General features: G+C 33.3%; 1 protein-coding gene and 3 non-coding genes across 4 annotated transcripts in view; all 4 read right to left on the bottom strand.

Annotated features, from left to right (window-relative positions):
- LOC131852361 (dynein axonemal heavy chain 10) overlaps positions 1-14,796 on the bottom strand; it is an 83,630-nt gene that overhangs the window by 37,678 nt on the left and 31,156 nt on the right. The window contains exons 44-54 of the mRNA XM_059203031.1: positions 14,324-14,512; positions 13,531-13,703; positions 12,082-12,247; positions 11,257-11,415; positions 10,593-10,687; positions 9,677-9,934; positions 8,175-8,334; positions 7,393-7,491; positions 5,977-6,100; positions 5,032-5,216; positions 4,170-4,262 (exon numbers count right to left, since the gene is read on the bottom strand). Coding sequence (XP_059059014.1) covers positions 4,170-4,262; positions 5,032-5,216; positions 5,977-6,100; positions 7,393-7,491; positions 8,175-8,334; positions 9,677-9,934; positions 10,593-10,687; positions 11,257-11,415; positions 12,082-12,247; positions 13,531-13,703; positions 14,324-14,512 — 1,701 coding nt within the window. The remainder of the gene's footprint in view (positions 1-4,169; positions 4,263-5,031; positions 5,217-5,976; positions 6,101-7,392; positions 7,492-8,174; positions 8,335-9,676; positions 9,935-10,592; positions 10,688-11,256; positions 11,416-12,081; positions 12,248-13,530; positions 13,704-14,323; positions 14,513-14,796) is intronic.
- Positions 3,623-3,695, bottom strand: Trnaa-agc (transfer RNA alanine (anticodon AGC)). Its single transcript has one exon. It is a non-coding gene; the product is annotated as a tRNA-Ala (tRNA).
- Trnaa-agc (transfer RNA alanine (anticodon AGC)) lies at positions 6,680-6,752 on the bottom strand. Its single transcript has one exon. It is a non-coding gene; the product is annotated as a tRNA-Ala (tRNA).
- Trnaa-agc (transfer RNA alanine (anticodon AGC)) lies at positions 8,764-8,836 on the bottom strand. The gene has a single exon. It is a non-coding gene; the product is annotated as a tRNA-Ala (tRNA).

Genomic DNA, 14,796 nt, shown 5'->3' with positions numbered 1-14,796 from the left:
ATGGTAAAAAGCCGTTGGATTTTTGCCGATTTCTTTATTTCAAAAGTAAAAAGCATAGTGTTCTTATTACTTTTTTTTGTACAAAATTTCAAAACTGATATGAAGTATATTACGAGTATCTTATCTAAATGATTTGACTAAGCCTATACTTCCCGGCTCACATTTTTCTAGTTGTTATAATTTAACATAATTCTCAAACTAAAACAGTTTTCTTATGTATGATTATTTTCAGCCTATAAAACTTCTTGGTACCATCACAGATAACATAATATTACATACAGATACCCCATCCCATACAAGAAAATGGTTCCTTCCTAACTCGGGCTATTCTTCGGGCTATTTTATTTCGCCACCGTAGCCGCTAGATGTCGCTAGATTTGAAGCAGTTCGGATTACTAGTGGGTGCTTAGTAACAAAGCATGAAAATAGATGGCAGTCAATTCAGTCTACATGACATCTGTTTTGCAAAGATATGTATATAATAGATATGTAGGTAACTGTATCGTGTACCTCATTAGGGACGATTCAAGATTCAATGTAAATGTGTAGGTATAATATCGTTAGCCGACACTCTGCAGATATGGCTTATGTGCCAATGTATATATTATGTTGTTATGGTTTATTTTACATTCCATGCCTATTTTTTTGATATGTTGTAACGCGTCTGCGCTATACGTATAGCCTGATTTTGATACGTTTATACTCGTACGTATCAAAATCGGGCTATACGATTTTTTATTTCAATCGTTATATGTATGAGACTGATTTTAGCTACAATTAATTTACTGGTATATACCTCATGTATTCTACGATGTACCCCTCTTTTACCTAATGAGAATTCCGCTATATCTTATATATAAATTTTGTATCACAGTGTTAGTTGCCATATTTCTCCCACATTTTGATGAAATTTGATATGTATACTTGCCAGGTCTGAGGTAGGGTTGTTATCTATTTTTTATACCCCTAAGTCATAGGGGTGGCCTACCCCGAAAAAATATTTTTTTGTATTATGGACAATTTTTTATTTATTTATAATGTTACATTGAAAATACATACACGCCTAAATTTTCACCCGTCTTTCACCAACCCCTATTTTTAATAGCGATATTCTTACAAATATTGTAAATGCTAAAGTAACTCAGTCTGTCTGTTTGTCTCGCTTTCACGGCAAAACTACTGAACTGATTTAATTGAAATTTGGTAGACAGATAATGTAGACCCTGAGAAAGGCTACTTTTTAATGCGAAAAAGTATTGAAAGGGGAAATGAAAGGCTATATGAGGATATCGTAATTTTTAAAGTCAGATCTTGTAAGATTAAGTGAACAGGGTCGGTCTAGGTTTTTCATTATTAGAAATGTGTAACGGGGTAACACGTTATTTAGTGCGAAATTGTGTATATTACAATAAAATTTAATGAGAAAATATTATAATGATGTCACTGGGACACTCATTGCCTTACTACTATATCGTCCGTTAGTCGCGAACTTTCTGGAAACACGAGAGGCGCGCTCCTATTGGTCGGTCGGCGCGGTTACCGTGCGTAGATGAGTAGATGAGGTAGACGAGTCTCACGGCGCCGCAGCGTAAGTACTTACTATACATACGTAGTATATGGGTACATATGGGTGTTACAAATGTTTTTATTACGAGTAATATTACTCTGTTATCTAAGCAAGTAATGTGTGCTTATTTTGAACTTGATAACATTCTGAATTACTCGTATATCTTTCAATATCTTTAGCGGTATAAACCAGGTTATGTACTACTACTAGTATTGTTAGTGAGGGATAAAGTTGATGAACAAAAATAAAACAATATTCGTATTAAAAATATATTCATCTAATATTTTTAAGTTTCTTCCAAATACAAGGGGTCTGACATGGGGTGTTATGTACCTACATTAAAAGATACTTTTTGAAATGTATGAAAGAAACGTATTGTATGAAATTTTTGAAATGTGTGAAATGTATGTACCTACATTAAAAGATAATTTTTGAAATGTATGAAAGAAATGTATTGTATGAAATTTTTGAAATGTATGAAATGTAAGGACCTACATTAAAAGATAATTTTTGAAATGTATGAAATTTTTGGAATGTATGAAATGTATGTACCTACATTAAAATGTAATTTTTGAAATGTATGTACCTACATTAAAATATAATTTTTGAAATGTATGAGATGTATGAAAGAAATGTATGTACCTACATAAAAAGTTCATTTTTGAAATGTATGAAAGAAATGTATGTATGTACCTACATTAGAAGATAATTTTTGACATGTATGAAATGTATGTACCTACATTAAAATATAATTTTTTAAATGTATGAGATGTATGAAAGAAATGTATGTACCTACATAAAAAGTTCATTTTTGAAATGTATGAAATGTATGAAAGAAATGTATGTACCTACATTAAAAGATAATTTTTGACATGTATGAAATGTATGAAAGAAATGTGTGTACCTACATTAAAAGATAATTTTTGACATGTATGAAATGTATGAAAGAAACGTATGTACCTACATTAAAATATAATTTTTGAAATGTATGCACCGTACAATAACAATACACGTTAAACATCATACCACAGAGTCATACACAAGTTAAAAACAAACTGCTATGATATATTAATGAGAAAGGAAAATCAACTTTATGGTATTCGAGTTAGGGTCGATTTCTCTCTTTTTTTTAAATACTATTTTAATCTTACCAGTTGCCAGTATTCGAAGACAGCTACGATTCGTACTCGATATTTTAAATTATTATGTAATCGATTTTACAGTACAAATGTAAATAACCAACGACACTAATAATGTACTACTATATTCCGTTCTTTGAAACGGAACACTGCTATAATACAAAATAATGAAAATTTACTGTTCACAACGACTCATTAAAAGCATCATCGAATAATGCGCTGTAATAAAATCCTGCTATCGATTATTCGAAAAAATCGATAATACATGTATTTATTTTTAATATGACAACACTTCATACATAAGTATTATTGGAAATAGTATTACTTGCTTGTTCGGCTATTTTTAATTTACTTAAAAAAATTTTATATGTTTAATTTACAATAATAATATATTAAGTGCTTATTATTGGAAAATATAAAAAGACATTTAATTAGGCCGATACAAATGACGACAATGCCATCTATGAAAGCATTTTGAAAACATTGAGCCCCATATTAGCACTGATTAAAGTGTAATTAAGTACTGAAAAATAACAAAATGAGTAAATATATGAAAATTACTTTTCTAAACGCATTATTTCATTTTAACATGTATATATAACTTTTTAAAAATTGATTAAACATTTTTGAAAACACAGTTTTGTTTTTTAAAACGTTTGCAAAACTATGAAGAATTCCATCGATACCAATCACGCCATCTATATGCAACTTTTAGCAATAATAATGGCTACTTCCTCATTGAGTGCCACTGGTACCATACTCTTAGATAACAAAGTGCATATGTATTTGACGTATATTGTTAAAATATATGACTTAATAATAGCTTTGTGTTTAAATTATAACGTAATTTCTTTATAATTCCTTTCACAAAAGGATTTAATTTAATAATAAAATTAATACAAGTTCATTAAAAAATTGGAGGCGCCGGGTATCGATCCCGGTACCTCTCGCATGCTAAGCGAGCGCTCTACCATCTGAGCTACGCCCCCTATATAACGGTATATCGAAATAAGCGATCACATTGCCAAGATATAATTTTAATTTTAGACCGGTTCTAAGAACTTTTGTAATATTGCTGTAACGTACAGTTGCGTTGCTCTTATTTATTACATATATAAAAGTAGTAATAATAAGTTACATTTAAAGTATAAACTATTACAAACTATTTTATATAAAAATAACATTTCTATACTAATATGTTTTATATGTGATATTCACAAATGACTAGAAATTTGTGACACCTTGAACATATATATCTAGTTAGTTTTCATAATAATAAAGAGTTCAACGACTCACCTGGTGTCCAAGAGTGACCTCTTGGATCCATCCATCCATCCAGGAACTGACTTCAACCGATATTGCTTTACTTCAATAATTGGATGACAACCAGTAATTTCAATATAAAGTGATAGGACGGTGAAAATAAAAAACAACTAAAATTATAACAAACAAATTGAACTCACATATTTATCAGCAGGCAAGCCTCGCAGGTAATTGGTAATAATAGCAGTTTTAGAAGTCCCCGTATCGCCGACCAGAAGTACAGGTCTTTCAACCTAAAATATTAGAAAATATGTTTTCTAATATAGTAATAAATAATCAATGTTTTTAAATCATTTATAAGAATTTCAACTATTTATAAAAAAACATTGGTTTAGTACCTATTATATATTAATGAAATTCAATAGTGACTTTGCATTTCAAATTATAATTAGGCTCGGTGGCGTAGCGGTTTATTGCACCGTCTTACCTTCGCTGGTCGCAGGTACCTAATAAATACTTACATAAGGAGGGAAACGGAATATTACTAATGTGGCCTGTAAGTGTGGACTCCATTGCTAACAATGAACCATGTCAGGATCACCTCAACGCGGTTCGCCATAGAAACCATCATGATAAATTCGTGGTGAATTTACCACGATGGGCTAACTGAGCTGTCCTATTGTTCAACTTATCATTATCCACTGGTGCCCTGCCAAGCTAAACCATTGGCGCAGGCGGGGCACCATTCAATTGTCATAAATAAAAAAATATACTTAGATTTTTTGTAAATACGTACATAATATACATAGAAAACACCCAGACCGATACAAATAATCATAAATGCGAGGATTAAACCCGCGTTCATCGGAAGTGTAGCAATGTGCTAAACCGTTGTGGTCTAACGAGGCAAATATATAGATATCGCACACTTATCATAAACAAACTAAAAGAAGATTTTGGGTAACTGATTAAAAAATAAAACATTAAGTCGATTTCGTACATTATTTTTGAATAATAACATTATTATTATTCGAAATATTACATTTATTAAATATCACTTACGCTCTCCATGATTTTAATGAGCCAGGTGAGTCGCAAGGTGTCCACGGTCGGCACCAGTATTGCGGGGAACTTCATGTCTCGGTCGTGTTCATATGGAGGAACCAGCCACTCCCACGCATCCCACGTTTTGGTTGATAGCTCTAAGCAATAGTCGTACAGGCTTGGAAAACCCATTGGGAAGTGTTCTGTGGATAAAATAGACGATATTATATATGCTATATACTATGTGTCCATACTTCTTTTCATCTTGATAATATAGTAACAAAAGACTTAGGCTGGTCAGTGACAGCCAGTTATTTAAGAGGTTGCCCGATTGCGACTAATGTTTGTAGTCAGATAAAACTAGGCTAACAGGAACGTAACATGATTGATTTTAATTATAATGCAAATACCACATCATACATGCCTTTTAGAAGTCCTACCAACTTTATAATTGTTTTATATAAATAAATTGTCTAAATTAATATAAATAAATAAAAATTATTAAACCGACTTACAATACATTATCATAATAAGTTAATTTAAACTAAATTTCGTTATTTAGCCTAAATTAAAAAAATACTCATTGTAATTAGCTAACTACAATACAAATAACAAATCATACAGGTTTTTAAGAACTACTACTAATTTTAACAATTTTTTATATAAATTATATAAGTTGTCTGAAGTATATAAATATAAATAAAAAAATACACTGCCTTAGACAAACATTATAGTGTAATAATCAATATGAAGTTCGTAATTTCTTAAATAAAAAAAATATAATCAGAAAAAAAACTTAGGTACGTCGTAATAGGAGAAAAGAATAAAACATACGCAAGAAAGCCCTTTGATGCGATGAAAGTCCTACTCCTAACATACTTTACATATACATAACTTAAATACTTTCTTAATATTAAGAAATATATAATAAGACTAGCAGATTTAATACTACTAGGTACGTACTGGTGGTGGCCTTTTTTTCAGGGTTGTCTTCTACAAGCATCATGGGACACGCTTTCTTGATATAGTTGTCAAAATCAAATCGACCCTCGTCTATTATTGATGCGCCCAGACTGTTGTACATTGACTATAAACAAGAAAACCATAGACATAGGTAAATATAATAATTATAATTAAATAATATATTTTTTAATGGATAATGATATGGTTTTCCTGCCTGCGCTAACGGTTAACGCGGGCACCAGTGGAGGATAATAGGATGCACATAGGATCAGGTTAGTCGATCGTGGTAAAGTCACCAGGAATTTAACACGATTTCCAGGGGGAACCACGTGGAGGTTAACGGTAACGTGACATGGTACGTTGTTAGCAATGGGAACATCCCCATTCCTAACAATTCTCTTCCCCCCCTAAAAATACATTATATTATATTATTCTGATTTTGTCATCTCATTTAGGCTATTTTACTACTGCAGGTTAATTTATTCTACTCGTCAAATATATTCTTAGCCAAAAAATTAGTTTAGTTTGTGACATAGTTTTAGAGCGTTTTAAGATAAATTAGAGCAAATAAAAATATCGCTCTGGATACGCAGTTATTTTTAGAATTTGCTTGAAAATTAGACGTTATGTGTAAGAAACTATTAGTAGGAAGTAATATATTTACCACTATCAAAGTATAAGTATATAAAAATAGATGTACCCTTGGAGGCGCCGGGTATCGATCCCGGTACCTCTCGCATGCTAAGCGAGCGCTCTACCATCTGAGCTACGCCCCCGGTGGTAGACAGTACACAAATATATCACCGCAACGAAAGTAAAAGTCACAATCTGAACTGGTTCTTAAAACGTAACACCAGTTACGTAGTATACAACTGTATCACTTGACATTAAGTCGTGCTATATCTTAACCTTGATACGAGTAGATTTACAATGTGGGATTAATTGATATTTGTATAGTATACAAGTAACACATTTACTAACATTACTGTGGGAGATACACTCATTGACGCTAAAACTGTAATTACGTAGTTATAGACGTGTATTAGTCTATATTATTTACATATATAGTCCCAAGCTAAACAGAATTTGTGTTATGTACTAGACAACTGATATAAATATTTATATTTTTTTGTTAATTCTCTTTAAAAAAGCGACTCAATACTAAACAAAATGGGACCAATCTGAAAGTATACACTTTCAAATAAACAAAAAATACATCAGTATACAAAGACGGAGTTATGAAGTAAGAAACATTAAAAAACATATACATAACCCAACTAAATCGAGAAAGTCCTCCTATTTTGGAGTCATTAATAAAGTTGTGAGCACCCTGGAAGAGCAGGGAGGGGAGGGGGGGGGGGGGCACTAGTCCAAATATAATTATGACTATATGTACAAAAAATGAGGCATACTTACAACCATAAAGACGCATTCGACCACGCTACTATCGATTTCTTCATTGCTATCTTCTTTATTTGGCATCAGGCCGCTGATCATGTAGCACAATTGGACGACCTATGGAACAGTTACTTCTTGTACACACATAAAACATAAATACAAAATTAAACTTTACTGATAAATCACGCTCTAAGAAGTACGAAAGATAAATATTCATATATAAAATTTTTAGTACTGGTTGTATCTAAAAACACATTGTAACAGTAGTAAGTGATGGCATATAACCGATTATAAAAAATCGTAAAGTATGATTAAACAAAATAAAATATTTTATTGTTTTCTGTCTTCTAGGGAGCGTCATTTTAAGTTGATAACATATATAGCCTATAGTCAACGGATGATCAACCGCATCTAATGATACGTCGATGATAAATAGTTTGGAAGTTATGAAGAAACAGATGGACATAGACACCTTACCCTTCATTTTGCCGTAGGATGGTAAAAAAGTGGATATTTACCATGAGAGAGAGAGAGAGAGAGAGAGAGAGAGAGAGAGAGAGAGAGAGAGAGAGAGAGAGAGAGAGAGAGAGAGAGAGAGAGAGAGAGAGATTAACCATATGATTCGTTTTCCATTCCAAGTACAAAAAAAATATGAATGATTATTTTTATATTGAACCCATAACCATCGCAAGTGAGGCGGTGAGCTAAACCGCCACCACCACCGAGGCAGTTAATACTGTGTCGGAAACTTATTAATTAAATCTAAAGTAAAGTTCTACTACACTTTCCATACAACTTACGAGGTTCAATGGTGTTTGGGGCACGATGGTTTTAAGCGGCGTTTGTTGCTGCAGCCCAAACATACCGAAAACTATGTAGTTGATGGCGCCGGGTACGTAGTGGTCGAACAGACCAGCCAGCTGTTCGCGCTCGGCTTCGTTGTTGCGGGATCGAAGCCATCTGTTGCAATTATTTATATAGCTTAAACCCGTGTAAAGTGAATTAAAATGTGTAATACACGTCAATCTATAGGATTTGTATATATATATATATATATATATATATATATATATATTTTATTTACAAATATATATTTATTATAAAAATATAAGTATGCTCTGATATGACAGCTGATAGGGAAAGTGGAAGATGATATACAGTGCCGACTCCAAATAATGGTATAAAATTATGTTTTTTTTTAATCAGAAAACATAACCAGACATATAAACAGAAAACATAAAATATAGTAATATATTATTAAAGTCCAATAATAATATTATTAAAGGTTTGCAGATAATCTCAAGATGTCAATATACGAGTATTTATTTTTTTGTATAGAAATGAATACATACACATTTCCATCGAAACAAAATAAAACAGATATTCCGATGGAGGCGCCGGGTATCGATCCCGGTACCTCTCGCATGCTAAGCGAGCGCTCTACCATCTGAGCTACGCCCCCGGTGGTAAACGATATACAAATATAATATCGTAATGAAAGTAAATCGTCACAATCTGAACTGGTTTGTAAAAGGAACGAACAATGATTACTTGCAGACTTTGTAAAAGTCTTCAAACATGTGTTTTAATTACACATAAAAGGTGTTATCAATTTAGAACAGAGCAATGTAAAGAAAATACTGAGTTCAAGTCTCAGTCCTCAGGAATATAGACATACAAGCATAATACGTACGTTTTTTTTTCAACTATTCTAATAGTGTTGGACGCAGTTGGCATTTAGTTTCACCGAACGATAGAGGGCGAGAGGTGGCACTTCAAACGCGCGGTAGGACTTAGCGGCTGAAGGCTTACTTCTACTTGATGGATATGACTTTAGTCTGAGGGCATCGGTAGGATCACTATTCGATACTCGTTTGAATTAAATGGGGGATCGATCAGAAAGGAGTATTATAGGTACCATAATATTCGATAATGGCAAGATGTCTGCTTTATAATAAAAAGAAAAATAAAAAGCATGTGTGAAGTCCACTCTGCTTTTTAATAGCATAAAGAGTTTGCGGATCACCTGTTGGTAAGTGCTTAGCGCCGCTCTTGAGCATCTGCAACACCAGGGGAATTGCAAGTGCGTTTAAAAAGAAATACGCTCTTCTCTTGACGGCTTCAATATCGTATTGGTTCGGAAATTTATTCCACAATGTGATTATGCATGGCAAGTTTTTAGGAAACGTACGGTGGAATACCGATTTTCCTCTAGAAGATCAGGATGATATTACAAAATGGTTTACGATATCTATTAGACATTCAGTTCGGATTATTATTCCATCGTATAAAAAAATCATACCGGTCCCAATATGGCTGATAACCGAGATTCTTCGGATCGACGAACACCATTCCTGCTCTAGATACGGTCGCTGGTGACGCGTAGTTCAGATCACCCACTTCGAACAGCAGTGAACAGTACGGCGCTAGGCGTATTCGCTCTCCATTGGCTAAGGTTAGCAGTTTATTATCGTCCATCACAGAGTTCATATTTTCAATCCAGAGGGCGTCCACGTCGCCGTCGAATAGAGAATACCGACGTTCATCCTTTTCAGCTGGTCTGAATAAAAAAACACGCATCATCAATAATAGTCCTGAACTAATATAGGCTTTTGACAATATAATTTAATTATAGGATTACGATAGGTTATAACTCCTGACTAGGACATGAGGGTTCTTATATCTATATATACATAGCAACATATTAGTTAGTAAACGTAGTATTGCATATGGTTTACACGGAAGTTTCATACTTAATATTATATTTGTGTAGTTTAAACAACCGTAGATGACGTAGATTGTAAAAAGTCGTCAAGTGGGGAACCTCGTATATCTATTTCAACCATAAAGCAGCTTGCGTTGTATGTAAGATGTTTCGATTGATTGACGAGAAAAATCAGTGTAATTTCAAAGGATACGTAATGCCCTGAAATTTTGCCCTTAATCCTCCGGAATGAAAAAATAAGAGCGCTATCGTAGGAGTCACACAATAACGAGATTTTTATAGTGCTGTTCATGTAAAAGCGACTATTACAGATTACCACCAGGTCGTTCGCCAGCTAGTTTGTCATAACTAATAAAAAAATGTGGGAGAGATCACTTTATGTTAGAATTTAAAATTATATTTATTTATATTAAATTTTATACATTGTTATTTTACAGCACGACATGCAGTTATATCTACACATACGAAAAAAAATACCATAAAAATTGGTTACCTATTCATTTCACGGAAGATTCTAGAATACAACCCATCCGTCCAATCTCTAGTAACAGGGTCCAGAATTCCATACAATTCTATCACAGAGCATGCCTGTGTAAATAATAATACATATAAGCTCGACCATGTGGAAATCGTCATTTTCCAGTTGATATCATATTTCTTTAGTCAATTTTCAAGGTGTAATACCTTGACAATTGACTTGGTATTATAAAAAACTTATTTTAGTTACTAAACTTATTTGGCCCTTTGATACTACTTGATGTGTTGTAGTTCTCTGGAATAGCAACGCATGAATGGTAGTTACGAGTGTCACATAACGTGATAACGTGATGTTTGTAGTGCTGTTCATTCTCGAAGATTACAGCTTACTACTAGGTGGGCCAACAGTTTGTTTGCAATTTCAATTACATAAAAATAATGTTTTATAGCGTGTTTAATTTTTTTATAAACCTTCTTAGGTTAGAATACTTATTTTTAAACTTTCGAGTTTATTAAACATTATTAATAAAGTTAAACGGATTTTTAACATCAAAAATTTTATGGTAAATAAAGGTATTACAATTTATTAGTGTATTTTATAGTATATATCTTTATTTATCATTAAATACACCATTCCATTATCATTAATTAAAAATATATATTAGAAAGGATTATTTTACCTTAGGGTTAAGTACAGTAAGTTTAGTAGGCAGACCAAGATTTGTCTGTGCCTTGACGAGCGTTTGCAATATAACACTTTTCCCGCCGCCGGTGGGTCCCACCAGCATAGAGCAGTGTCGCGTCATCATAGTCTCGTAAAGTTGTACTACTTTGTCGACCTTGCAAATCCAATTGTGAGATGATAATTTAAATATATGTAGTATTTTACATTTATTTTGTATTTTCATGTATATGTAAAATCACTTAATTCTATTCTACACCGATATTTACTTACATTATTATATTACCTACAAATGGGAGTGAGTACATAAACTTTATATAAGAAAATCTATAGATGATTGGCTTGGACAGCACCTTAGGGGTATTTGGAAACATAAAATAATTCTACATCTGAGTTAATTATATTACATAGGCATTTTTAGTTTATCGTGGGTTCGATTGAACATTTCACGAGTTGATGGTTTAATTGGTAGATATTTTCTGCGTATATTAATATATTTAAGATTTCTATTAGTTATATAGTGCCCATAGGATAAGATTTCTTTAGTTTGGCACTAGATGGTGTTGTGTAAATTGTTCTGGGTGTTCATTATTGTTATATTAAAATCTACCCTACCCTTACCAACGTAACTTAGCTAACATGACATAGCATACATCCTGTATTATGCGTTTATAAAAAAAAGCATATTGAAGTACCTATGTCTCTAATTATGATTCTATGATCTCTTTGGCGTATAATATTATAATCAATTATAATTTAATTAAAATGAACTAATCACAAAACAATAATATTTATGTCATATTCTGTTTAATATATATATTACCTGATGATCAAGTACAATATATCCATCTTTCTCGAGAACGTCAATCACAGTTGCGTTGAATTCTGGGTACCCGACGCGCGGACACTCCAGCCCCGGGAATAGATCTTTGATGAGACCGAGAAACAGGGGCACATCCTCGAATACGAATTTTGGATGGTTCATGTCCCTATTAAATGTAGACAAGGCTGATGTGATTAAATAAATAGGTATTAATTCTCTCAGTTTAGTATATAAAGTTGCTTGAGCTCTATTATAAGTACATAATGATTCCATATAAATATCGAAGATAGAATTACAAGTATAATTAAAGCACTAGTTCCTGAATTTCAGAAATTCAAGTTATGACCAAACTGTGTGTTTCTTTGCTTAGGTCCTAAGCAAGAATATCCTAAGCCTTAGAACATTCGCTGTCGAATTACCACTGCAAAACCCATCACAAACAGTTAAGGAAAATATTTACGGACCAAAAAATGACAGAAATGTAATAGTTCATATCTCCAATATTGAATCCTTTAAATTTTTTTAATTGAAACTAACCGGTTATAAATGAAATGAACGCAAAATATTTTCAGTCGTAATAATTATATTTTATTTGATATTTTTGAATATGGACTTTGTCCACGTAAATGCGGCATGTAATTAGTTAGAATATGAAGTTTATATGTAAATCAAAGTTCAGTTTCATTGATTCAGCAATTAAGGTGTCGAGGCCATAAATAATTAACGAAAAAATTAAGCAAATTAGCAAGCAAGTAAGCAAATAAGTAACCAACTAAGCAACAATATCAGTAATTAATGAAGCCAATAAGCAACCATGCAATTAAACATCCAACCAAGCAAATAAAGTCACTATTACGTATTGGGTTTTGAAGCATTATTCAGGCATAACAGAAAAGCTATGTTTCTCGGATATAACAATATTTATTGGTATAGAGAGAGTGAGAGAGAAATAGCGTATAGAGCACCTTTAAAGCTTCTAAAGCTCGTTCTTGTACATATAAAATTTAATACTCACTTCTTAGATTTATATGATATGGGTGGATTTTTTATGTAACTGCAATGTCAAACAAGCTGACGGTAAGTGGCAACCGTTGCGGCGTCGCTTACTTACGTGGAAATTGCCATGGAATAATATGACGCCACGACATGGAATAATAGTTCGTTGAGTTGCTATTTGATGGCCTCGGTGATTTAACAGATTACTTCCGATGGTCGCGGGTTTGATTCCTCGCACGGTAGGCACAAACATTTGTATTCATGAGTATGATTATTTGTATCGGTCTTGGTGTTTTATAAGTATATTATGTATGCATTTACAAAAGTACAAGTTCTGCTTAAGGTTAAGTCTGCTTCGGACTAGAGGGCGCTATGTGCATTGACCGGAGATATTATTATTATTCAAGAGCATAAGCCAGTATATTTGCTAATAAGGTTTTAGTGAAGCTATACCTGAGTGCGCGCATGAGCACCATGATCTCACTAAGCCCGGGCGAGTCCCGACGTAACTTGCCGGCCATACGCAGTACTGCGGTGAGAGCGCGCAATCCCCAATCATAATGGGACTGTTTCGACAGTTGTTCCCGTGCCACTTTATATAACACCGTCATCTTCTTAGCTAGCACCTGTATTTATAAGGTATGACAAAAATATTAAATACTATAGCCAGCCATATGCACCATTATTTTTGTATTTGGGCATAAATTTTTATTTATTTATTCATTTATTTCGGATCCATCTATATTAGGTCAGTAAACAATTTATGTACTAATAAGTTGTTTACTAACATAATATGGATGGATATCAGTAATTATAATATAAATATATCTATGTCTACGTTCAGATGCACTAGGTCCGCAGCAGTGCAATGATATCCTTTGGAGTGGAAATCCGACATATTTGCTATAATGTTTAGGAGGTTGTTTGCGCTCCCCCGGATTATAGACATCAATGATGCATTTCTTTTCCGAGTTATGGCTTGAAAGCCAGACCAGTCCTTACTAGCAACACTTGCTCTCAAGTATATCGAATGAGCCAGAAGTCACTGTGCTCAATCATATTTTAGGGATCCCAATGACCTATCCTACTACGCCACCGGCTGGAACTTTCACAGCGTGTCGTTCGTCAAGCTCACTGTAGCTTGACGGACTCATGGCCCGTCTAGACTAATAAGTTAGAATCATATATACCGTTGTATAACAAATAAATAAATACCCTTCATTTTATTGCGAAATTTAAAACTTACCTTAGCAGTGAGGAAACCATCAGAAAACAGCGATATCTGGCATATCATCTCAAGATCTGGCAGGATGCAGACGACGGGTCGGAATAATGCTTTCACCGACTCGGGCAGTTCTGTCCGACCGGCGTACCCGGGGTTCATAGTTATGAATATACCAACTTTGCTGTCCATCGCTATCTCTTGACCTTCAAACTACAGATATTTTTTTAAAATCAATGGAGATAATATTGAGTTATACGTAATGACGCCCTCGTACACCGTTTTTACACCGTCTTACTTTCGATACTTGATCGCGGGTTTGAATACTCGCACGGTATAAATGTTTGTATTCATGAGTAAGAACGTTTTTATTGGTCGGGGTGTTTTATATGAATATTACACAATTAGAAATAAAACGTATTTATGTCTATCTATTATTTGTTTAGTACTTATAACACAAGCTCTGTTTAGCTTGGCACTGAGTGGCGCTGTGTGAA

The sequence above is a fragment of the Achroia grisella genome, unplaced genomic scaffold (assembly GCF_030625045.1).
Source record: "Achroia grisella isolate CSIRO2021 unplaced genomic scaffold, CSIRO_AGI_Agris_v1 utg848, whole genome shotgun sequence".
Classification (NCBI taxonomy): domain Eukaryota; kingdom Metazoa; phylum Arthropoda; class Insecta; order Lepidoptera; family Pyralidae; genus Achroia; species Achroia grisella.
This window is presented reverse-complemented; position numbering and strand designations above follow the sequence as displayed.